This window comes from Folsomia candida, unplaced genomic scaffold, assembly GCF_002217175.1.
Source record: "Folsomia candida strain VU population unplaced genomic scaffold, ASM221717v1 Fcan01_Sc003, whole genome shotgun sequence".
NCBI lineage: Eukaryota > Metazoa > Arthropoda > Collembola > Entomobryomorpha > Isotomidae > Folsomia > Folsomia candida.
In genome coordinates, this window is record NW_019091195.1 from 12062796 (window position 1) to 12087927 (window position 25132).

The 25132-nt window shown below is 36.7% G+C and overlaps 3 protein-coding genes across 11 annotated transcripts in view; 2 read left to right on the plus strand and 1 right to left on the minus strand.

The window, feature by feature from the left end:
• LOC110847271 (phosphatidate phosphatase LPIN1) lies at positions 1-12869 on the plus strand. Of its 7 annotated transcripts, none has more exons than XM_035850119.1 (17): positions 1-493; positions 5835-6063; positions 6147-6509; positions 6580-6846; positions 6923-7064; positions 7145-7365; positions 7439-7568; positions 7646-7895; positions 7972-8077; positions 9978-10274; positions 10346-10573; positions 10653-10746; positions 10876-10932; positions 11085-11152; positions 11246-11273; positions 11410-11536; positions 11661-12054. In XM_035850119.1, exons 2-17 carry the CDS (start codon positions 5878-5880, stop codon positions 11953-11955), a joined length of 2859 nt encoding a protein of 952 aa, XP_035706012.1. In that variant the 5' UTR covers positions 1-493; positions 5835-5877; the 3' UTR covers positions 11956-12054. The 7 variants fall into 7 exon arrangements, with proteins under 7 accessions (XP_035706012.1, XP_035706013.1, XP_035706016.1 ...); XM_035850120.1 differs by lacking the exon at positions 1-493 and adding an exon at positions 3115-4124; XM_035850123.1 differs by lacking the exon at positions 1-493 and adding an exon at positions 4483-4623 and having other exon boundaries at positions 7457-7568.
• Positions 12626-25132, minus strand: part of LOC110847274 (ABC transporter G family member 21) — a 17248-nt gene continuing 4741 nt past the window's right edge. For 2 of the 3 annotated variants that reach the window (XM_022094190.2, XM_022094189.2), the window contains exons 2-20: positions 22038-22132; positions 21932-21978; positions 21230-21261; positions 20992-21139; positions 20789-20897; positions 20106-20209; positions 18491-18547; positions 16391-16495; positions 16182-16275; positions 16078-16113; positions 15810-16010; positions 15672-15733; positions 14645-14682; positions 14506-14567; positions 14296-14365; positions 14203-14221; positions 13946-14141; positions 13833-13867; positions 12626-13763 (exon numbers count right to left, since the gene is read on the minus strand). In XM_022094190.2, coding sequence (XP_021949882.1) covers positions 13476-13763; positions 13833-13867; positions 13946-14141; positions 14203-14221; positions 14296-14365; positions 14506-14567; positions 14645-14682; positions 15672-15733; positions 15810-16010; positions 16078-16113; positions 16182-16275; positions 16391-16495; positions 18491-18547; positions 20106-20209; positions 20789-20897; positions 20992-21139; positions 21230-21261; positions 21932-21978; positions 22038-22132 — 1798 coding nt within the window. In that variant the 3' untranslated portion in view covers positions 12626-13475. The remainder of the gene's footprint in view (positions 13764-13832; positions 13868-13945; positions 14142-14202; positions 14222-14295; positions 14366-14505; positions 14568-14644; positions 14683-15671; positions 15734-15809; positions 16011-16077; positions 16114-16181; positions 16276-16390; positions 16496-18490; positions 18548-20105; positions 20210-20788; positions 20898-20991; positions 21140-21229; positions 21262-21931; positions 21979-22037; positions 22133-25132) is intronic. The other variant, XM_022094192.2, reaches the window with a different exon arrangement.
• On the plus strand, positions 16676-18584 carry LOC110847275. Its single transcript, XM_022094193.2, has 5 exons — positions 16676-17102; positions 17179-17237; positions 17312-17533; positions 17601-18238; positions 18326-18584. The coding sequence occupies exons 1-5, from the start codon at positions 16786-16788 to the stop codon at positions 18440-18442; spliced, it is 1353 nt and encodes a 450-aa protein (XP_021949885.2). The 5' UTR covers positions 16676-16785; the 3' UTR covers positions 18443-18584.

Below are 25132 nucleotides of genomic sequence, written 5' to 3' on the forward strand. Positions count from 1 at the left end.
TAAGTCAATAAAACAAACAAAAAACTTTTTTTGAACCTTTTTCTAAGTAACATTTCTCCAGTGTGGTGATCATGCTAATAGTCAAACTTTCTCATTTCCAACCAAGGGCTTCCCGGTGTACATAATTAGGAAGGAGACCACCACCGTCGACGGAAAGGAAAGGTGAAAGGGTGACGGAAAGGGTTCAATTCAATCAGTGCATTTAAAAATCAACAGCAAAGAAGCAGCCCACCTTTCACTTTTCCTCCAGATTATGCAATAGTCGAATGGTGCAGGTTGCAAAAGTTTTTGCCGTAAATGTGAAAGTTCATCCCACGTATTTGGGTTTTTTAAACGGCCTCAACATGTGATCGAGGAACGGATATCAAATCATAATCATTTTGACAATATATTACATTGGTGCACCATAATCATAGTGATGTATAATTGTATCGCGACGGACAGAGATGAGGCTGAGGGTTGACCAAGGTGACTTTAAACTGAATATTGTGTGGTAAGTATACAATTTATTGGAATCTATTTCAATCTGTGTATTTGTTATTCAGAAATCACTGCGTTTAAGGCCGTACATTCGTGGTATCTTTCGCAGAGGAGTGTGCAAGGAAGTCATTTTGTGAATTTTTGTTTTACTCAAGCTTTGGGGGCAACACTTGACCTAAGTTCTTGAATGACACACTCCTGCAATGAATCATCTAAATATATGCACCGTTAGACACATGATGAGTTATAAGTTGTGAAGGCAGCAGAGACTTAGCTAGCAATCATTTTTTCATGAGATTCATGAAATGTACTCGTTATCATGCATAATGTGTATTAGTGGATCATGACCTGTGGGATCAGGCATAAGATGCACGGCAATACATAATGTGCAGTAAAGTAGGGACAAGACGACGGATTCACTTCCTACTTGGTTGTTGTTGTTCAAAACAGATTGATACCAATACCGTCGCGTCCCTCCCTCCCATTCATTCACCCCTCGAAAGAAGATACGACTTCAGAAATATGCGAATATTTTACATAGTTACACATACTATGCGCTGATTCATTTACATATATAGATTGATGAATGTGTGTTGTTTTTCAAGAGAACTGTTGCTGGAGTATTTGTCTTGAGCTTATGTAGTTGAGTTGCTGAACAAGTTTTTGTATCATCAGTCACTATACTTCAAGTTGTATAAATAGTAATGGCTGATTGCGAGTCTTATTAAAATTATTGACAATTCAGCAGTCTGCCACGAGAATTGACTTCCTTATTCAATTATATAAAGTGTAGATTTTGGCCGAGTGTCAAACTTGTCTGACTGGCACTATATGGCTTTGGTTTGAGTTTTGGATTAATTGTAGACAACAAAACTCTGAAAATTGAGTAAATAGTTTGCATTGCACTCTTTTGACGTGTTTTTTTTTTAAATTCAATCTCACGTTACAATGTAACGGTTACATGATTCTACAAATTCTGGTAATGTCAAGTAATCCTTGTGTACAATATTTCGATATTTGAACATTCTTATTATTTTGGAGTAAGTGAAAACAACCGGAAATCAACTGAGTTTGTAGGAACTAACAATGGAGGTCTTCCAGCGTATGCTCTCCGATTTTGACTAAACTAGCGTATCTATCGATCACAAATTTAATTAGTATAGAATTTCCAAAAGACACTATCTGTCAATGCTCAAGTTTAAAATAGCGGAGACAGAAAGGAGAAAGCGCCCCCTAAAGTTAACAAATTTTACACTTTCCAAATTCCAAATTTACTGCGCGTTTCTCCTTTTCGGATGCAAACATTCTTGCTAAACCTAAGCAGTTGGGGTCTTTTGAAAATTTCATATTAATTAAATTGGTAATCGATAGACACTAGTCTGCCAGAATCTGTGTGCATACGTTAGGAAACTTCCATTGTAAGTAGGTCAATATAAATAGGTATATATTTAAATAATATTTCAATACGAGCATTGACCATACATGACACATTGACATCAACCAGTGGCATTAAAACATGGTTGACTTTATCAGCCACCATTTACCAAAAAATCACTTCCTGATTATCACTGGAATAATGAATAATTTAATAATTAACTACACTGATGCCAATCAATCATCATCATCTGGCTAGGCTTTAGCTTTAAAGCCAATGTATCAAACCATCGGTTTTGCAATTTTGTTTGAGTTGTACTACGTATGTAACCGGTACATATCGACTTTGTTAATGGGATGGGATGTAAAAAAGTCAGACGTTGTCGAGGCTTTGTAGTAGGTACATTATGAAATAGGATTATTTGGGTTTTGTTGGGTTCTCTGAAAGTTGTTTATTTTGTTGGCGTTATATATTTGTCATGGGTTGTAATGAAGAGGAGGAGACACAACAATTAGGAAACATCATACGAGGAGAGTGGGGGCATGTAACTGCGCATCACGGTTTTATTGTATCGTATGACTCTTGTCCAACAAGGAATTCGCGACTCTCATTGGTCTGTCTGGGAGGTGTGTGTGTTGCGACTTGCGAGTGAATTGTGGTGACCTTGTTAATTTTTGCAATCAGCACTCAACTCACAACAAACCAACGCCACTTGACTTCAAAGCTGTTGTTGCATTGGACTTTTATGCAGCAGACAACCCTTGAATTGCAAAAAAGTCATTATATAAAATTGCACGTGGTATGGGTTAAGAGTATCTTGTTCTTATATCAATTAATTCACTAAGATAAGCAACGAATAGATCGACTCAAAAACACTACGTTCTAGCAGTTCTACTAGTAGAATTACTCTATTATGTTTTAGTAATTGATGATTGCCATCATGTGACTAAATTTTACACGGCAAATTTATACAACTACGTAAATGGAACTTAGGTTTATCATCATAAACTATCTGATATTAATATTTACGTAACTTGAATCTGCGTTGATCACATTTGGAGTCAGACGACTATGTACATAGTACCGTCTGGAATTTGAAGGTTGCACGTAACCCGTTTTCTTTTACAATCTACCAACTGACTGCCTCTGAGTACCCTTCTTATTTAATTCCATATACATATCTCGCATTTCCTATAAAAATGTGATTCGTATTTTGGCATTTCAGCTAGACCTACATATTTTAATTAATTTCGCTCTAAATGACAAGTATACCCATAGATGAGTATAACTAAATATAATCACTCGTTACTCAGGTTGCCTGTAACTAAATGCAATTCAAGCTTCACACGGCTTTAATTGGATCCTCATCATCCTAGAACACACGATCAACAGTCACGCCACATATTTTACAAAAAAGCGACACAGCTTATTCATGAATTTATTACTCACCTAAACACACTACTTGGTCACACAAATACAAATCAAATAACATACGTCCATCAAAAACACCCATTGACGTGGCATAATATTTTTCCGAGTTATTCCCGATAGCTTTCGTCCATTAAACCAGAATGATATTCTACGTGAATGACATAAGTGCACCTACACATAAGGATCATGAATATGATGATCTGATCTCTGAAATTGAATATAGCGTCTCATCTTGATTCTATCGTGTGTATTTCCATCTGACACACTTGTGTCGTGTGCAGTATTTTTGTGTAGGTTTGGTTATGCCGATAAGTAACTAAAAGTGAGCAAGTTAACGTGAGTTGGATGGATTAGTGTTGTTGACTGGTTTTACATAATATGAAGCATACTACAACGTTACATTTAGAGGCATGTGTGTGTAACGCTCCGTTCATAAGCTGAAGCTAACTTTGGGCAAACCTCAGTTTGAACACGACTGTCAAATTGTGATGACACATAGTCAAATCGGTCGGCATTTGTAAGCAAAGTAAATTGTCTGCAGCAATAATATTAACCCTATTGGTTGGCCTAGTCAGTCGTTAATAATACAAACTGCCATACTATTGCACGTATTGTAATTGTGGGAAAGTTGAGAAAACCATTCTCAACAAATATCAGTGAAGCAAAACGTTGTTGTTTGTTCCGCTTGATTGTGTATAATTCTGCCAAGGCAAAACTTCCACTTTCTTTTAAATTTAAAATTTGAATCTCCTCTCTACAAATTTGTGACCATTTGTTTGTGACACACTGTATTTGCATACCTGCATATGTGCAACTTTGAGACAGACGCTTGGGAAAGGTATGATTCTATTCTACTTTTTGCAAACTTAATTCGGTTGATACTATTACTCATACTTACGAACGCTTGATTTAATTAGACAAAGATCTAATCGTTCTATTAATTGTGATCCTCTCTATTTTAACCACAACTACATATAGACATACTTATAGTAATCAATCAACAACAGTTTGTGTGACGCATGTTAAAGAAATAATGTCTCAATAAAAAATTACAGATTGAATAGAGTTGGTATTTTTCAGTTTGAAACAAAAAATTATTTCCATTCCTTTAAAAGCAAATGTCATCGTCATGCGAAATTTACATCGATAAAAAATGGAATCGGACCAGCTCTGTATGAGACCAATCCGTCGGTGAGACAAAGTCCATCGTTCACGCTCGTTCATCGTCAGATAAGAATTTGGCAAGCTAGATCTCATCCTCCGTCAGTACTACACAACTCATCTGGCTGGATGGCATTTTTATCTCATCTTTCGGGGTTAAACTGCATAAAATCAAGGTTAGTTGAGTTAGGCGGATTAAATATCATTCGTTAAGAGTGCAACACTCAATCATGACTTGAATCCAATTTCCTTATTAAGTACATTGGGTTTCATTCACAAACTCTGCATTTGTAATTAATTAGCATATATATACATATACATCAGGAGAATGGTCTTATCATAACGGAAGTTCAAAGTTTGTCTCCCTTTAACTTAAGATTGTCACATTTGCTCCGAAACACTGACAATAACTGGCTTTTAATAAAGCGAATTTATAATATTGTTGAGTGAGGTTGCAGCGTAAGAGAATTTAGTGTTTTCCTTGCTTGAAAACAACTATTTTAAGACTTTCATGTGAAAGGAACGTGTCTCGAACTGCACATGATCCGGATGCAACACTCGTAATTCCGCATTCTATTTCCCTAAAACGTCGTGTACTAATGCCACTCAACTCTTCTTACCGTTACCACTAAAGACTAAATATATTTAATTTGGAACAATCAATTTGAATGTTTTCCAACTAGACTTTATTTTACTTTATATCAGGATGTAATTTTTGCATATGCCTTGAATGAATGAGAATATGGCATTTGTTTTTTTGGGAATCCCGTAGGTACTCGGCAAAGTGTATGTATATTCTAATCGTTATAGAGTTATGCCATTATTGTGAGGATAGAAACGAGTGGTTAATAAAGTGATTTTTTCGTACTTATGTACAAACATTATTATAGTTATGAACGATGCACGCGCGTGATCCGGTCCAGCCAACTAAAGTGGACAGGTTTGCATTGTAATAACATACGATACGCGTCTATCTGATCTTGTTCATTTTATTATATTATGCTCCGCCGAGTTTTTATTTGCGAGTGCAGAGCTGTCATTGCAAAAAAACCCACAGTACATAGCAACAACAGCTCTAATGCAATTGAGAGCTTTATATGTAAGACATTTTCTTTTTGTCAATTACGTTACGTTTGTATGTAGCACCTTTTGTTAAGCAAATATTCTTACGTATGCACAGTCAGTTAATAGCCAAATTCTATGTATTTTACTGAGTCATCACAAGTTGTCGGTTTGTAGATATAGTGATTTAAGGCTTGTCATGGCTAGTTCTTTGTGTGATATATGTACAAGAAGGTCGTAATCATTCAAAATATAATTCGGTTAAACTCATTAGATAAATGTAAAATCCACAGTCTACTGACATTACATATTGTTGTTATTACAGGGATCTATTCTTCTGAAGGTGCTGAAGGCAAAACCGGCTAAAAATGAACTATCTGGCACCGTTAGGACGGGTTTTTGGAAATTTGAAGGGGTTCTACAGTGGAATAAATGGAGCCACATTGACAGGTGCGATTGACGTTGTAGTCGTTGAACAGGAAGACGGCAGTTTCAAATGTTCTCCATTCCACGTTCGTTTTGGAAAATTAGGAGTTCTCAGGAGTAAGGAGAAGGTAAGCCACTATTAATTCAATTTTCATCGTTCGTGTGGATTAAAATGGTCTTTAAACTTATATTGTCTGTGGATTTATCTCAGGTGGTGGACATTGAAGTCAACGGTGTTTCGGCACCGATTCGCATGAAACTAGGTGATTCCGGAGAAGCTTTCTTCGTAGAGGTTGATTTTGATCTCGACGATGAAAACCTGGCGACTTCACCTCTTCCTGGATCTCCCCGTCAGTTAGGATTTGATAGTCATCTCCCAGAAAGCGTTATTGAAGAAGTGGATCCATCCAACGGCGATAATGAAGTAGTCATTGCAATTGAAGACGAGGAGAAGGACGAATCCTCTATTCATGGTATACACAGTAGTGCCAGTACGCCAAATTTGTTAGAAACTGCAGGGAAGAGTGATGATTTGAAGGGTAGAAAGCGTAGAAAGAAACGCAGGAGAAATCAGGTGAGCTTTACTATTATTAAATTTCTTCATAAGATTAACAACTTGTGTAATATCTATTTTTCCAAATCAGGGGTCTAAGAGCGATATAAAAATTGACATGAATGATGCTGTCGGGTGCCCGGAGACCAGTGAACCTATTTTTAAAATGGATGATGATTTAACTGGAGTATCTGATGCGCTAAAGTCTCTCGAAAACGGAAGCATTTCGCATAGCCGTAGTTTTCATCGAGATTTCTTCTCCGACACTGAAATTGATCCAACCAACACCCCACCCAATTCTCGTCCAAATACTCCCATCCAGTCTGACTCTGAATACGAAATTAGTAAAGTTCATAAGGTATTCCAGCATGAATAGACAAAGTTTGTAACTAGCTTTTACTGACTATTGTAATTGCTTACGTCTACAATTTTAGAAGGATGCAGATGACGATGGTGAAGTTAGTAAATGGGTGTGGGGTGAACTACCTTCCACTGGGAACACTACCCCAACCACCACGCCAATGGGATTCCCTGGGGGATTGCAAAACACAGGTGGAAGAAAGACCCCAGCAAAACGTATGTGCTTCAAAATATTTCTGTATACATTTCAACTATTTTCACTGTAACCTAGATTGTATAATTTTTCTCGAATGCAGATGCCGATCAAACTGCCCTTTCCAGTGATGATGAGGGGTCTAAAGATAGAAATGAAAATAAGTCAATGCTCGCTGGTATGTTTTCTTTCATGAATCGAAATAAAAGTGGTGGAGGCGATGACCCAAATGCATCCGGAGTCTATCTGGACGACCTAAATGTTGAAAACATGGACCCTGAGGTTGCAGCATTATATTTCCCAAACTTCCATCAACATAGAAAGGTGAAAATTAACAGCTTGCTTTATAAACTAAATATTCGTCATTCAGCAACATGTGTATACATATTTTATTCAGTCTTCAAAAACTGATCAGGAAGAAGATGGGGAATCTGGAAAAGGAAGTTCTCTACCTCAGTCACCTGCACCAGGCTCATCCCCTAAAACCTCAAATCTAGAGGAACATATAGAAGAAAGACGACGAAATGGTAACTACTTAACTTCGGTTCCATCATTATATGACTTGAGTTTATATACACTTAATGATTTATATTATCCAATTTAGAATCGTCTTCCAGCGAAATTCAATCAAAGTTTGAGGCAATTTCATTTTGCGGAAGCTCTCTAAATTTATTTGAACAGTCACAGTTGTCGTATGACGAGTTGGTTGAAAATCCTGAAGTCCTGCTGAGTACACCTCCAGAATCCATTGTTGTTAAAATTGACGGGAAGCTGGTACCTTGGACTGCTGCATTACCTCAATTACTATCCACTACCTTTTTCAAACAACCATTACCTTCAAGCGTATATCACAAGTAAAGGCCTAGTACATACCACATTTCTGAAACTGTTGTCTGTTTAATATTACATTTTTTATTTATTAATTTTCAGGCTTATTGAGCATGGTATGAAGAAAGAAGAGGATGCTGCTAGTTTAGAAAGTTCTATAAATAGCTCATCATCAATAGGAGACAAAGATGTAGCTGGGGCTAGAAAAGTATGTTAAATAATAAATTGATAAGTACGGCATGGTAAAATTTCAATCAATGCCCCAAACTCTTTGAGTACAAATCTTTGGATCTGCTCTCGTGATCTTGCATCAAAGTGAGAAGCAGATGTCTCTTTGTTGAGGGAATATGGATGAGTCAATTTGAGCTCTTGGTGCAGGTGATTTCGAAGTCGGAACAGATAAGCCAAATACAACCCAACGTGGAGGTGTGACTCCATCTTCTTCAAGTTAGTTGATCTGGTTCCTTTTGGAACTGATGCCAGTGGAATCGTTTTCACATTTTGGTTGAACTCTGCTTTATACTTGGCTATGGTGTCATTTCCATACGTTTCCAAATGTAAATTGTTACCATTAACGGTCTGTCCTCCATAGATAATGTTAGAATCAGCAACAATATAAAGTGCACCCTCAGTAGCAGTGATCAAATCTGATAATGTTTCTTCTGGATTTGCCCTTCGACCAAATGGAAACTCAATCTTTTCACTCTCACTTTTCTTGGCCAGCATCATCGTGAGCCGCAACTGCAGTCCTACTCTTCTCAATTCTTCCTTTACTTCTCGTTCCAGTCCAATAGCTAAGGATATTGAGGTTGAATGATACTTCAGGGCTGGGTTTCGAAGCATTTGACACAAGAACGCTGTCTGCCAGACGGACAGGGTTTTTTCAGCATCCTCTCGATTATCAAAAATTAATCTTCTTTGTTCTTCCCCAGTTGGTTTTGGGTTGCAGGTCAAAGTCACCGCCAAATGTTCTTCTTTTTGTCTATCCGCATAGGTGAAAACCATAATCCGATGATCCAAGCCGCAAAGTATTCCATTAACGACTGTGCCATACTCAATAACACAGAATCCTGTGTTGGGACCCTTGTGATTCAAGCAAGTTGGCTGTTCTTCGTCTACTCTTGTTCCCTTAGAAGAACGACATCCTATAATTACAAATATATTTGCATAGATTATAATTCAATTATAAATTTATCAAATTATTACTATAATTACCTGCAAATGTACAAATTGGAGGGTACCTCCAATGACCACCTGCTCCTGTATTTGGAATTTTTAGACTTAGTTGGTCTGAGACACGTTCTGTAGTTTGTCCAAATGTTTTTGGAGCTGCCTCCTTCCATACGAGGAAACGACCGGAATCACCTACTTCGATTCCAACCTGACCAGCCCTTCTGACCATTTCGACAACGATTTCTTCTTCTGCTTGAGACAGTGTAGGATCAACTGTAGCAACCATTGGCTCTGGAGAAAGTCGTCCCAAGTCATTATAAAATGGTTCATCCTCATCAGGTTGAACGTCTGGTCGTGCAATTTTATAAAACGATGCTGCGACCTCCGAATCTATTTGTAAACATTGCAATTATAATACAGTTATTTCATAATATCAGTATGTCACTGACCTTCGACCCTACTACTAGCAAATCTGTTGCCTTCAGTATCGAGTTTAACTCTTCTTCCAACTTGAATGAAACCTGGAGGTTGATCACGGACCACAATTTCTTGCCGATGACGAGGAATGTCAATAATTACCTCCAAATTTTCATCCATAGTATCCAATGTATGTTTTAATGGTCAGAAGTAAAATATTTAAACTTAAAACAAACCTTTTACGAACTAAAGTGGTTTATTAGTATTATTGATTGAATTCGGGAATGACTTGAGAATAATGACACAGCGAGAGATAGGAGTTGAGCAGGCAAGCAAACACGGTGGTGAGGCGTGTGTTAACACGGACGTATTATTTACGTCCAACACACATTTGAGTGGGGAATGAGCAATATTGCTTGACAACTTTAGTCTTCTAACCTATGGGGCACCGCCCCATACAAACGATGTCAGTTAATCGTGGGGAATGAGACTAACTAATTTATTTGTTTTAATTCCAGGAGAAATTCTCTTCTTGGTTCCCCTGGAGGAGAAACCAAGAAGGAACTGAAACTTCTGAAACTCACTCTTCTATTAAAGGAAAAGAGTCTCCAAAAGGGAAATCTTCGCCATCAAAAACCAACAATCAACAAATACAATCAGTAACTTCATCTTCTGACGAGTCTGAGGGAACAGGGGGACAAGAAAACAAGGCTCCACGAACACGTATTCCTGGGACCATGCCCATTTTGATTCAAGACTCAAATAACGTTTCAGAAAAGTTCAAAAAAACTCTGAGATTAACTTCAGAACAAATCGTACGTTGACCAATTTTGAAAATGCAGAAAATGTGTAATCATGATTACTAATATTGAAATTTATTCGGTAGAAAGCCTTGGGCTTGAATTATGGCCAGAACGAGGCAGTTTTTAGTGTTACCACGGCCTATCAAGGCACAACTGTTGCACGATGTCACATTTACTTGTGGAAATATGATGACAGAGTAGTCGTTTCTGATATTGATGGAACAATTACAAAATCTGACGTACTTGGTCACATATTGCCAATCATTGGTAATGACTGGTCTCAATCAGGAGTCGCTCAATTGTTTACACAGGTATAAGGAAGTTCTTACTGCTTTCTCACGACTTTATTGTAATTATTTATTTTTCTAAATGTTTTAAATATTCTATCAGATTCATGCAAACGGGTATAAAATGCTGTATCTCTCTGCGAGAGCTATTGGACAAGCACAAGTCACTAGAGAATACTTAAGATCCATTCGGCAAGGTACTAAACTAACAGTTGTACTCGTACTTAGCAAATATTGATCATTAATCCTTATCAACTGTATCAATGAGATTAAACAATTAATACTACTATAAAATTATGAGTTTAACGAATGTCCTTATTTCACAGGAGACGTTACGTTGCCTGATGGACCACTTCTTTTAAATCCAACATCGCTCATGGCGGGTTAGAACAAAATCTATTTTAGCAAATACTTCCACAGTAAAGGAAATATTCATATAAAATACTCGTCATCCTAATTCAAATTATCAGAGTGTGATACCGTAATAATAAGGGACCGCCCAGTTAAAAATTTAAACACTTTCATTTCATTTCAGCGTTTCACAGAGAAGTAATCGAAAAGAAACCTGAAGAGTTTAAAATCGCTTGCTTGAAGGATATTCAGGTATTTATTTTTAAAAAATTAAAATGCACACTAAATTAAATTATCTATCTGCAAGTATTTTTTGTTGTAACATAATTTGGTTTTTGTTTTCAGACGTTGTTTCCTCGTAATCCTTTCTATGGTAAGGATTCTAAATTTAGATAAAATCGAAAGTTTCCACATTTTATTTCAAGTCCCTTGCTTACACAACACGTGTTCAAGCTCATTTCATTTGAATGAGCAATAATGATATTAATGGTCGTTTATTATTTTTTCAGCTGGATATGGAAATCGCATAAACGATGTGTGGTCATACAGAGCAGTTGATATCAACATCTCACGAATATTTACCATTAATCACAAGGGCGAACTGCGACATGCCCTTACAAATACTTTCCAGTCCTCGTAAGTTGCCTTAATTTCACTTAGTCATTCAATTTCTCGCTCTGAGCTTGCATCATTACTTACTTTACTCTCTTCTGTTTCATTCTGTGTTCAATAACGCAATTTTGTTCTTATTTTCTACAAGATACCTTGGTCTGAGTCATATTATTGATGACATTTTTCCAAGGTACAATTCGCTAAACAGTGTTGTGTCGGCTGAATCGAGAATCGGTACAATTCAAAATTTTCAGTTTCGAATGAGTTGTTGGGTTTTTGTGAGATTTTTCTTAAGTTCCAGTGTGGTGTGCTTATTTACATCACAATATTTATTAAGTTTTGAAGTTTTTAATCTGACAAACCGATGTGACTCTGTTGTATATGCATACGGGAGTTTTAGACAATTCATCAGTTTTAATTTACTTCAAACATGTGTACCGTAAAATCGGACAACCTTGCTGATTGTGGACTAATTTTCATGTTAACAGTTGTGTATTTTGGAAAATTTCTAAAATATTGTCTTCTTAATTTCATTATAAATTGTACAGGTACACCAGTCTCGTAGAGCTAGCTGAGCATATATTTCCACCGTACAAGCTGCTTTCATTTTGCGACATGGATGGCTACAGCTCTTTTGAGTTTTGGAGAGAACCACTGCCTCAAATTTCAAGTACCGGAAACCACAGTGAGACAGAAACTGAAGAACACCCTGTGGGAAGGCCACGGTCCAATACTGTAGCATGATTGTTATCCACACAAGATTTGTATTAACATCACACTTGACGCTACCACTACTTGTAGTCTCAATATAGCATGACCATGTAACAAACAGTGCACATGTATAATGCACTTTGTAAGTTGACTTGCATTCCGAAAACTTTAAATTTCTCGAAATATTCACTTGATACTCATTCAAATCCAAGTTTCTCGTACTATGTCGTTTATAAATTATATAAAACTCCTCAACTAGAAACCTAATAATTGTCAAATCTACTAAAAATGAATCATTTTTCGCAAATATGTAGGTAATACGAGTCTAATATCTAATCATTTTGCATAGCCGAAGATTAAGTTAATTTATTATTTCCTAGTTTTGTCTTCATCTTAAGTTTATGTATGCAGGTAATATTAGTATGAACTATGACGAAATTGTGACAAATTATGTAACCGCTAGGCAAATGTATGCGTGAATTAGACGATTGATTCTAATCTAATTCATCAGTGATAAGAAATTTTTCGGTTCTTATACGTTCTTAAGATACTGATTAATATTTTGTTTTGTGATAATAATTTAATATACTTATTTCATATATATCTGGAAATTAATGCACGAAAATAAAAACAGACTGTTACGCAATTTGTTGATGTATTATTATTACTTACGTTATCAAAACGGTTGAAATTACAAGAATACCAAAGTTGTAAAATCTATAGTTCATAACATAATGCATACAAAAAGCAGATAATATTTATTTTCAATACTTGCACAGATTTACCTCCATACTACTAACAAATATTATGTAACAATAATAACAACGGAAAAATACTTTTCAAATATTGCATTTGAAGAATGTCTTCTTTTTATGGAGTATTTTGTATAAATTCAAATCTGCCTTGCGCACTGAAAGGAATTGGAACTGAAAGTATCTGGTTTTCATAATACAAAATACAGATTTTTCAGAAACCTGACGATGGTTATTAATCTAACTCCGGATGTCCACAAGCGTACAAACTTGCATTATGGTGTATTATATTAAATCAGTCAATTGTATAAGATTCAGGAGTGCTTATCATCAAAGACAGACTCGGAAAGAACAATCACTGGCGAAACAGTGGAATAAATAGTTACATTTTTTCACATTAATCTTTTCATCGACATCATTGATATATATGTATCTGAATATGTAGATCGCTGAACGTATATATTTATTATGTCTACCCATGATTTCCTAAAGATCACTTTTTATAACGATTTCCGAAGGGCAACATATCCAAGAATTCTGAAAAATACAAAAAATCCCAAAAGGAAGATTGTGTGGCTCCAGTATGGGATATAAAAGCCCCCATCGTTGCCCCTGTTCAGGAGTTCATACACATCGATAGGTATTGGGTTGGCGGCCGTTGAGTTGCTACAACTGGCAAACTGTGAATTTTCTGAACACATAATTTGCATACCAATACTATATTCTAACAGCTGCATGTTTCTGAATGCATGGTAGACAAGGCTTAAAGTTCTCAAATATGAAGGCACCTAAAAAAAGTAGTAAATAAATAAATTGTGCTTCGTAGACAGTTTGAGTCAGACCCATTATTCACTTACGTTGTTGGCGAGATAACCACCCAACAGTTGAGCCCCTGCAATTGGATAAATTATTATAATGACATACATGCGTCCGTCTGTAGATTAGCAAGAAAGGTCAGAGTGAGTAATACCAAGAGTGAAGATGGCAGCTGCAGTCACTGACGCACTAAGATCCAAAGCTGCGCCAAAGAATAATCCAGCGCTCTGTGCAGCTAAGGACGAGAGGATTTGGACAAAGAGGATGCCGAGGAAGGAGGAGGTGGTGCCGCCAAGGAGAGGGTATGCAACCCCGAGGTAAACTGAGGGCAGGACCATGACCAGGGGCGCCTGAAATATAGAATATTGTAAAGGTGGTCATTTTTTAATCACTACCCGAAAAGTTACTCACCTCGCCTATCATTTTTGCACTATAATATAATAATAATATATTATATTACATAATAATAATAATAATAATAATAATAGTAATTTTTGCTTATACAGATAATAGGCGGACAGCCGGTAAGCCCCAGACAGTCGTTCCTTCTCAACTACAGCTCGCTCCGCCGGAACTGTGAGTATCAAACAAATTGATTAGAAATCCCATGTCGCGTAAAATACATATGTACCTATGTACATACGTACTTGCATATATAGGCACATTACTACTGAGGGTGATAATGATTACAATTTATCGTGGAAAAATACTTACAGGATCCAAGTGCTCCAAATAAGGCAAAAAGCATCCAGTACGTCGAAGAAAAAAACATGAACCTAAAAGCAGAGCGTATGAATACAATGCAGGTGCATGATTAAAGTTCAGTTGACTTTGCATAACAGCTTTAGCGTACCCTTCCAAATCTGGTAGTGCAACTTCTGATCTCTCGGTCTGGAAGAGGTAAAAAATAATGAACGTTTTTTTAGCAATAGCATATATATATTATTACAAAAAAGTTTAAGTGCAAGTAATCATAGTATGACTGCAACCTTTACAATAAATACAATAAGTACACTAGAGTTGTGTGGACGAGATGCAATTGAATTATTGAATAATAAAAAAGAATATTACGTACCGATATTTACAACTCAGTATTAATAAAGTTTAATAAATACGAGTTTAATAGAGCTATCTATTTATATATGCACGACCAGGATCTACGGATCACCGTACATAAGTACTGTATCACGAAGACCGCAAGTACATTGCTCACTTTATGCAAATCAAATGATCCATCAGTATTGAATGACTAAAGCATATTTGAAAAGAATGAGCTAATAAGGGACATCACGACCACAGAGAGCATCGTGCTAAGTAGTTTCTGGAGTCCGTAAACTTTGTTCGCAAAACTTTTTTTTATATTTTCAAGGTCTTGCAGAATGAAAAGTACATGTGGAATGAATCGAAATCTTAAGAACAAGAAGTGAAGTAACTGTCAAATTATCCATTGTGAGACTGACTGGAAATGATGAACTCGTCTTCTTCCCTGGCTAATGATGCCACTATACATACATAAATCTTGTGAATGCAAGTAAAATATTTTCTTTTTACATTGCACTCCAGCCCAAAAACTGAATGCAAGTTCCAACAATGAATAAAGCATGACAGGCTCTCATACTTTTTTTAGGGCGACAAAGACGCTACGCTTTGTCACGAACACTAATTGAAAGGAAAAGTTACACGTTTGCATGTACCATGTATTCGGTACGTCCTTTGCAAAAGTCAATCCTTCCAGTTTCGATAGTGTTATGATAGGTCACAAATACAACATCACACATCAATTTATGTAAAAGAATGTGCATACCCGCATTGATTTTGTAAAGTTACCATCTTGATTAATGACTTTGTTTCCATTTCATAAACAAAGGATCATAATTTACCTTGAACCAAACCAAACCAGCCATCACGGCCAGAGCCAGCGTTTGTAGCCAATTCAGTTTTGCTGGAAGAAATTTAAAAGTTGAATTTCAATTTCTGAAATTAATTTCTTCCAAAGTTTCATATTCATAATTACGTACAGAGCATTCTGGGTCGAGCTTCACGAAAATTTCGAGCAGCTAGAACTCTAATTTGTGTAAATACAGTGGTAGGCCAGGTCGCAGCAACTGACTCACTAGAAGAACCCCGTGACATGTGGTTCCCATTAAAATCATCACTAATGTCACTCTTGGCAGAGGAAATTTGCACTTGGAATGAATCTGTTTGGCTCTTCCATCCAGCTGTAAACCAAATAGATTGGTGAAATGAATTTATATGAGCCAATAATAAATAAATATTTTCCATTACCTAGTAAAGTCGTCTTCTCCAGCTTCAATTGTTCAACTAAAATAGAATTTACAGTTACATAATAATAATTATACTGAGGATGAGATGAGTCAACATCAACTCACGGATGAAATCGGCTGGATTGTAATTTGGAGCAATGTTGAGACCTAACGCTTCAAAGTGAGATACCACACATGATGCAGGGCCAAAATAGGCTGTCTGAAACCATACATCAGATACACTTATACAATTCGTGGACATGCTATTATTTGCCTATTTACTTCTTATAAAATCCTAAATGACTTTTCAAACGGGACTTCAAGGTCGAATTTACCTGTCCATCGGAGAGCAGGAGGAGCCGATCAAACAAATGGAATATTTTTGAGGAAGGTTGATGAACGGCTACGACGACGGCTGTGGACTCCTTGAGGGCGTACTCCTTGAGATTTAAAAAAATCTGAGAGGCTAAAAATGCCTTAACTCATTTTAAGTCTTCACCGACGATACATGTCAAGCATTTCGGACCAAATGGACACGTTTTTATTCGTCGCGTTAGAATCCCACCGGAGTGGGAGCTCACTGATCATTGATCTCACTCACTCACTCACTCACTCACTCCGCTGTGAATTAATTCCACTACCACTCGTAAAAGTAAACAAATGTAATTCTCCCCGCCCACACTCTGAACGTGAATAAATTACTAAAATTAGTATTACTTAAAAGTTGGACATGGAACCTTCTTCAACCAATAAAGGGTCAGGGAAAACCCACTCTTTCAGGAAGTTGAAGAAGAGAGTTAAAGTCAGAAGTGAAGCATTCGAGTTTGCAAAAAATAAAAATCGACATGAGTGTGAAATGTGTCATGAACGTTGTACGAGTTTGTATGCTCTTGACATTCATCGAAAAAGACACTTGAGCATTAAGGAATTAGCTTGTGACAAGTGCAGCAAAACGTTTGTCGCAAGGAGTGAACTGACAAGACATAAATTGACCCATTCCGATGAGACAAAGTTTGCGTGTGTAGTTTGTGGGGTAAAGTTTAAAAGGTTTGTCTCTCATTATTCATGTAATTTCGTATTATTGACTGTTTGATTAACATAACCATTCTTTGAATAACTTTAGAAATTGTGATCTCCTTCGGCACATGAGGCGACAACATCCCGGATCCAGCCAGATTGAAAGTAATGATTAGCTAATGTTTATCTAATGTATAAATTACTACAATAATCGTTATCTATATTTTTGTGTTATGTAGAGTCAATGATTAGGCCGAACAACTCGTACGAAAATTTCGAAATAGAGACTACTGGTGGTGAATTGGTTACGACGTGCATAACTTGGAAGTTCTTGGCGAGTAATCAGGCGTCGATGCTACATCATACAACGAGAGGACACGTCGCCATTCCCACACACGTTTACGCAGAAGGTGATGGTTGCAAAATTGTTCCGAGAGCATTTAAACCTGAAGATTATTATGGTACACAAACTTTATAAAATATATACGTTTCCATATATATTTAAGTCGTTTTTATTGGTGTTTGCAGAGAGTAATGGCGGATTACACAATATAATACTCAAAGTTTGGATGAAGGACAACACCATCGGTCTGAGTATAAGTAAAACTACTTATGGAAACGGGGTTCTTGCCGCCCAGAGAAACAAGACTGACATGAAGACTGCCGGGCGTCACAACACCACCATGCTGAAGAAGGCTTGCTCGTCGAGGGTCCTCCTCCCAGAAGGATATGAGGTTATTTGTGAGGAAACAAGAGTCGTCCCCATCCACCCTTTTCAAGGAACTTTGTGCAGTTCCAACGGGAAGTGGTTAATTCGCAACATTCTTCAAAACGTGTGCTTGGACACGTTTATGCCCCCAGAAGCTCTCACGTATTTTGAGGAAGATGAACTCGCCATCATCATCAAAGCAGTGGAAGAATTGAAGAACTCGTTGGTTATTGGGGACCGTGAACTAGTCTTTATAGACGAAGCAGAAGAAGGCGACCGACCACTGGGCGACCCGATTCTCAGGGCAAAGATTGAAGAAGGGACTTACAAAATTTGCAAATTGGAGGAAGACCTGCATCAGGCCTCGCTTCGTGAAGAAAAGTTGCTCAAGGAGAACGACAAATTGAGGTCTCAGTTGGAGGATGAGAAACAAGCTCACAATGAGACAAAAAAAATGGTAAGTCAACTCTCCTTCTTTTCAACTCTAAAATTAGTAATTTGTATTGGATTCGTTGTAATCGTTGAATTGTATTTGAATAATTAGTTGGTGGCGATGAAACGAGAACGAGCTGTGTTGCTGCGTGCAAATTCTGAAAAGAGGAATGCGAACCGTGTTCCCCTCTCAAACGCCACCAACTCACCGGTGAAGAGGAAGAAATGACATAATCTTTCTTGAAATTATCATTTTTTTGTTGTGTTCAATCATTACCTTGAGATTTTGCATTAAACATGCAGCCGTGTACGAATCCAGTCCTGATGTGGGTTCCTGAATTTTATAATTGCGCAATTCAAATTCAAGCATTCACAAATTATGAACGTTGTCGAAGTCAGTCTAACATGTTTTCGATGTTTTGAATAAATAAAATCTTAGTTTAAATGTACGTCTAGGTAGTTATCAATTGTGCAGTTCGCTTCTTTGGTGTGTATTACTGTGTATATAAATATATGATATTTAGTACACCATTCGATTCGAATTGTTGCCTGATGACGTCCAAAGAATTTATATATCCCAGTTGTTCCACATATTAAAATTAATGATGCATTACAGAGTAGAGGAACAGCAAAGTTGAATAACTTTGTAATGGCCCAGCAAGTGAGACAAAAAGTGTATCAAATTATCATCGACGGTCGAGTTGTTAACTTTTGTAGTGGTCGGTGGTCCTTAGGAGGGAATGACAGATTTTATTACATTTCTGCCAGTTTGTTGCATCGCATAAGAATTGTAAAAAACCAGTGGTTATAAGTTCAAGGAGCCCTATTGTGCCTATAGGTCTGTTTTAATGTGTGCCCACACCCCCTTTGGGGCGTGGGGCATGGACCAAATCCGGTTTAAGTACTCCCGCAGATTGCTACAAAATTCAATAGGCATGGACTGAGGAACTTGTATTTAATCTTCCTTTCTTAGCTGTAGTTTCCTTTAACATTAACGTGCCAAAGACCGAGTAATGATCCGACACTTGATACGTACTCTAATTAAAAAGATTAGCCGTCACGTTTCTTCAAAGTAAAAATAATTATTTTGTTGTTTGGTTCAAGCCTAGCAAGTCGGCGTCGGTTTGTCGTGTGCCTTACTTTCTGTGAACTCAAAGATGTACTTAATTTATCCTAACTTGCATTTTTTCTTTCATTCCAAATCGTTGAAGTTTGGAGGAGCAGAGGGTCCAAAACAGAGTCATCATTTAACATCACCGTGATCATTTGCGAATTTCTTACTTGACAATGAATCCTTGCGTGGTGAGAGGAAAATGAGAAACGAGTACATCCGCTACTGCCACATTGCTGCTTGGTTAAATATGTGGATTATATCACAGATTAGGATTATATTCTCAAGTGCTACCCAAACTATGCAATAAATGAGATACATTCGTCCTGGATTTCATGAAATGTTGTTGTCCAACTTACGACATATGTAAGACCGGATCAATGACCCTCTTACAAACATCAGTTGTACATCAGCACATGTTAACTATGTACATACGTATCCATTCATATGGTTTTAGTTCCCTAATCTTAATCTCATTTAAGTACCTCCTCCATCACCAGCACTCTCAAATTTCCATTGATTTGCTAAAAAATGATCGTCTAACAAAATATGTAAGCTATCGTAGCAACTTCCAGGAACACTCAGCACCAACCAACAGGATAAGACGACAAATGTACGACTGTAGATAGAAATGGATCAAAAATATTGTAATACGCCCTCAACCTGCTTTAGTTTTAGGGGCATGCAGATTACTATGTATACTGCTAAGATTTGCTGTTGCGAGCGATGCTTTGTTGGCCGAAACTAAATTTACTTGATAAGAACAAAAATATAAGCTTACGTCGATGAGCAATACGGATGGGTCGTCCATAATTTCTGTGGCAATACTCAAACGTTTCTTCTCACCTCCGCTGAGACCTCGTTTTCGATAACCGTCCCCAATTACTGCAAGCATTAAAATACATGATTATTGACCTCATAACGAACGAAACCTAATATAAGCTATTTCCACCAGAAAATTATAATATCCGATGTTATCAAGGATTTTCATATGTCGTGTGAATCAGTTGTTGGAATAATGGCATGTCACGTCATTGCCAGCTTGTAAGTCCTTTATGGTGTGATGAGCTATGTTTATATCAAATTTCGACAATGCTTCCAAGTAAACATGTCACATTTCATGCAATTTTTTTTTACTTGACGCGATTCAATTCATTTATCATCGCACACAATTATCAGAACGTTAACCCCTTCGTCCCGTGTCAATTTTAGTGATAACTACGTCAAGAGAAATTGATCCTTTTTTCAAGATAAACAAAAGAGCTGCACCACATACATATTTTTTACAGATATATCGAAAACATAACAAGGGTTTATTTTAGATTGTTAAAATCTACGGAATTTTAGAAAACTTTGACGGATTAAAATTATACTCAAAATGTTTCAACCATGCACTTATTTAATTCTTATGCACAACACTATTGAACTGCAGAAGGGCGAATTGAATAATGTGACTTGACTTACCATTGTTCTGGCAGGCTCCTAGTTCCAGGGTGGCGATAATTTTATCCACCTTTTCCAATTTTTCCTTCACAGTATACTTCTTGTCTGGAAGTCTTAATAACGCTGTGTACTGAAATTGGAATTGAATATGCATGTATTATTATTCTTTAATTCATCTCCTTTGATTTGATCGTCACTAATGCATATTTAATAACTGATCTCACCACTAAAGTTTGTTTGAGAGTGAGATCTGCAAAAAACACGTCATGTTGTAGAACGTAACCGATTTTGGAACGTCGGAGGCGCTTGCACAGTTGCTCCCCATTTAATCTAATACTTCCAGATTGAAGACGCAGTCTTCCGGATAGGGCGCTGAAAAAATGTTTCAACGTGCACTTATTTATTTAATTCTTATGTCTATTGAAATCCAGAGGACGAGTTGAATAATGTGACTTGACTTACCTGAGAAGGCTCGTTTTTCCGCATCCCGTCGACTGTAATTATGTTATCATAACTATCACTTGGGTGTTTGTATCGTTACATGGATGAATAAATTGTAATGAGAGTCGTTTCAAAGAAAATAAAACATGGCCCTAATTTATTTCACCCCCGTCTACACACAAAGAAATCGGTCACGAACGGTACATTTGGAAAGTGGGATGTCGGATTCTTATTTATCTATTTCAAACGCACAAAAAACAAAGAACAACAACCTCTGCAAACGAGTGAAAAAAGACAAGTTGAAGGACTGACAACAGGGTTCCACGGTCATTGGAATACAAATGTAGTATGCTTCTAAACCCCTCCAGTAGTACAAGACGGTCGTTAAATCAACGTCTAGGAGATGAAAAACCGCACCTGCCGTTTATCGTTTCCGTCAAAACACTGCGTTTTATAGCTTTGTTTGTCTCGTTTTTTTAAATTTACTATTTTGCGTGATGGTAATTGATTCATGAACGTTGAAACCGTTGGCCAAAAAAGTAACTAAATGGTATCGTCATATGGTTATTATTTTGAGGCAGAGTCATAAAGTTTAAAATAATCACTATCTGTATTTATGCTGTTCAGAATTCACCCTCATCTGAATTTTGCCTTTGTCTGAATACGAACTGAGGATATTAATGTAAAAAATAAATTAAACATTAAAGTCTCAAATTGCCTCACCCCCATAACAGCAAGAATCTCTCCTGGTTTGACTTCTCCAGAAATATCTTTAAAAAACACCAAATTATAACCAAATCTGATAAGTCTAACGGGTTATGAGAATTACCTTGTAAAACAAAGTTGTTTCCGGAAACTGGGCTGGTTCTGATGTTGAAAAATGAAAGTTCGCAAGAGTTTTCATTTTCTCGTCCCTTGTCACTTCTGCAATGATTAAAATTAGAAATCATAATATTATTTGTGATTTCTAATGCATAATATTCGCATAATAATAATAATAATGCATAATATTTCTGCATATAATATTTGCAAATAAAATATGATCTTGTTGATCTAGGCATATATATTTCTAGAATAGTTATACTTTCATTCAATTTAATGATTCCGTAAATTGAAAATTCATGTGATAATTGACAAGAACGAGTAAGTGCTACTCAATTTCGTTAAATTTGCCAATTGTAGCCCAGTCAGTACCTTGCTTTTCCAAGACATACCTATGTAAATAGAAAGTCAGAGCATGCCAAATAATTTCATGTTTGGCATATATTTCTATTATTTCTTCATGTACGTATGTCTATACAACCTTTCAATTTGAATATCTCAAGATCAGCGAAAATCCGTTCAGTGAGAGATACTCTACCACATCTGTGAAATGCCAATTTACACGTTTTTTACCTGCACCTGTCCAGCAGAACCTAAGCCAACTTCACAATGTGTGTGCAATACTGAGCATTTACTTTGGCCAAGTCTCAAGAAATTCTAGTGCAGTATCTTAGCTATATCTTAGACATTTATCCGCTGTAATTCTAACAGATGAATACGTGTAGTATGCATTTTATTTAGCTCCTGTATAACAAGAAAAAAATATCCACATACCACATCTCAAAGTCAAAATTTTTTAATTTCTCTACAACTTCAGTTGCATTTGCATATTTACAGACCGACATGACTTAACTCAGTCGTTATCTCATGGCCCTTTTAAATTGAGTTCAAGGAATTTCATATGGAACATGCCATGATGAACATTCAAGTTCAATGGCAAAGTAACGCTACGAATAAGTCACATATCAGTCGTAATTCCATTCCGTCCAGACGCTGTACATTAATTTCTTTACCAGAATAATGAGTTCGCACCGTATTAAAACGTTCTTACCCACCACCACCTACATACTAATACTGTAGTCGAAAATTTAAGTTTAATGTGTAAAATAAAAACCATAATTACCACTTGGAATTTTGGCCAACAATAACTTATTTACGACCTTAATGCTTCATATTAGACTTCAAAAATTATTGTCACCATTAATATTGCTACCAAATTAATCGTCCATAATTCATTTAACGATTGAATCACCTGACGGACAATACCTGCTTGCATGTAGTTACCTTTTTTCCTATATCTGCTCTTGCCCATGCACCGGCACATGCTGATTCATATGTACACACATCATTCTATATATTTTGTGCATACTTATTACACATCACAAATTCTCGTACCAAGAGATCAGAAAGTAGTACATTAAGGGTCTCATCTTGTGAATTTCATTAAAATGAATCCCGAAAAGATGTTCTATTTATTTAATACAATCAAAGACTCTCCAGATAGAAAGCTACATAAAATGAAATGAACCTTGATTGATGCAAGACGACAATTGATGCAAGTATGACGTTATTAACTCGTAAAACATGCACACGTGCGAAAACAGCAACAATTCGTATCATCCCTACTGTGAAAATTGGATACCAGAGAAGTAAGCTGCCCTTCTCTCAGGGTACGCAAATAAGTATCAGTCTTTCATGCTTGTCACCATCAAAAAAGTAAAATTATTGTATTGTATATAATATTGTGGCGGATTGTCGGATTGTCTTATATGCATATTCTTAGCACGTACGCATCTAGTTTGTTCTGTGCAAATTGAACATGTTTACATATAGCGTTTTTGGGACAGACGTCAATCACTGTTCAATGTGAATGACCAAGAAGGAGAATGCAACCAACATGCATCTCAAAATCTGACCATTGAACTGAGAGTGGGACTTAACCTTTGAGACGACAACACTTTTGCGAAAACAAAAACCATTTAGCAGAGTCTCACCATCCATTCCCGTTCTGTGTACTTATGAGTGAGCAACATGTCGAGAAAAGTCCTACATATTTACATACATCACTTGGACGCAGTGCGAAACGATTTTCGGAAGTGTTACGTTCATTGTAACACCAAAAGGAGATCAAATTATTCAACCCATTTTCAGCTGCCCACTTACTTAGATAAATCCTCCTTCTTACTTTCTTCATGCATTCATCTTCTTCCGTAACCATAACAATATTGGCATTTCATGAACACTTTCTACAATTGCATCCAAATAATTCAACATCACAACATTTGACTAAAATGTTTTATAACAAATTGTTAAATCATATTAATCATCTTATTTATTATGGATGAGGAGTTTTGCTGAATTTGTTTTAAGGAAGGAACTCATCAAATGTCGCACTGGCACAATATGCCCATCATGATTATCATTAATATTTAGTGCTAATTGGCTACTAATAAAAAGAAGTGGCTGTTGTAACCCCAGGGACCTTTCACACGTGAAAACAAGAAAGGACAATAAATAGTGGACTAACGAGACTGGTCTACTAAATAAATGGATGGATAGACCCGATGCTGTTGCAGGACCAGAAAGTAAGTTTTCTTTAATAGGTTACCTTACCGCAAAAAAACATTTATTTATGATTTAATTACTTAAGTATGTAGTGTGCAGTGCGTATTGGCTCAAAGCCTGCAATAAATATTCTTGGGACTGAAATCAACAGTAGTTTACATACAGGTTTTGCACAACCCTACATAATAATTATAATAATGGCTTTAGGGGATTGTGTGTAGTAAATCTTTAACTCGGTGTGTATATGCGAATAATAATTGCTGCAATAAGTCAAGTACTTATGCGAAGAAGAAGAGGATGGTCACTGAATGAAACTGACTCTGTTACAATAATGGTGCTGCTGGTATCAGAGATAAATTTGGGCCAATTTTTTACTCCACTTCGATGTCAATAATCCCTTCATTCTCGTGGTGATGGTGGTGCATGGTGATGATAATGATTCTATGCCATTCTAAATCACGGACGGTCAACAACATCCGTCCATCTCATCATGACCAAAAAGTGTGTGAGTCACCAAGAAGACATTGATTCTCGGCC

Bases quoted from the DNA above. Each gene is read 5' to 3' on its own strand.
- LOC110847275 (XM_022094193.2), top strand. From the start codon at position 16,786: ATGGAACCTTCTTCAACCAATAAAGGGTCAGGGAAAACCCACTCTTTC. The intron at 17,534-17,600 runs GTACACAAACTT...TGGTGTTTGCAG, and splicing joins TAAACCTGAAGATTATTATG to AGAGTAATGGCGGATTACAC. The intron at 18,239-18,325 runs GTAAGTCAACTC...TTGAATAATTAG, and splicing joins ACAATGAGACAAAAAAAATG to TTGGTGGCGATGAAACGAGA.
- LOC110847271 (XM_035850119.1), top strand. From the start codon at position 5,878: ATGAACTATCTGGCACCGTTAGGACGGGTTTTTGGAAATTTGAAGGGG. The intron at 6,510-6,579 runs GTGAGCTTTACT...TTTCCAAATCAG, and splicing joins AGAAACGCAGGAGAAATCAG to GGGTCTAAGAGCGATATAAA. The intron at 6,847-6,922 runs GTATTCCAGCAT...CTACAATTTTAG, and splicing joins AAATTAGTAAAGTTCATAAG to AAGGATGCAGATGACGATGG.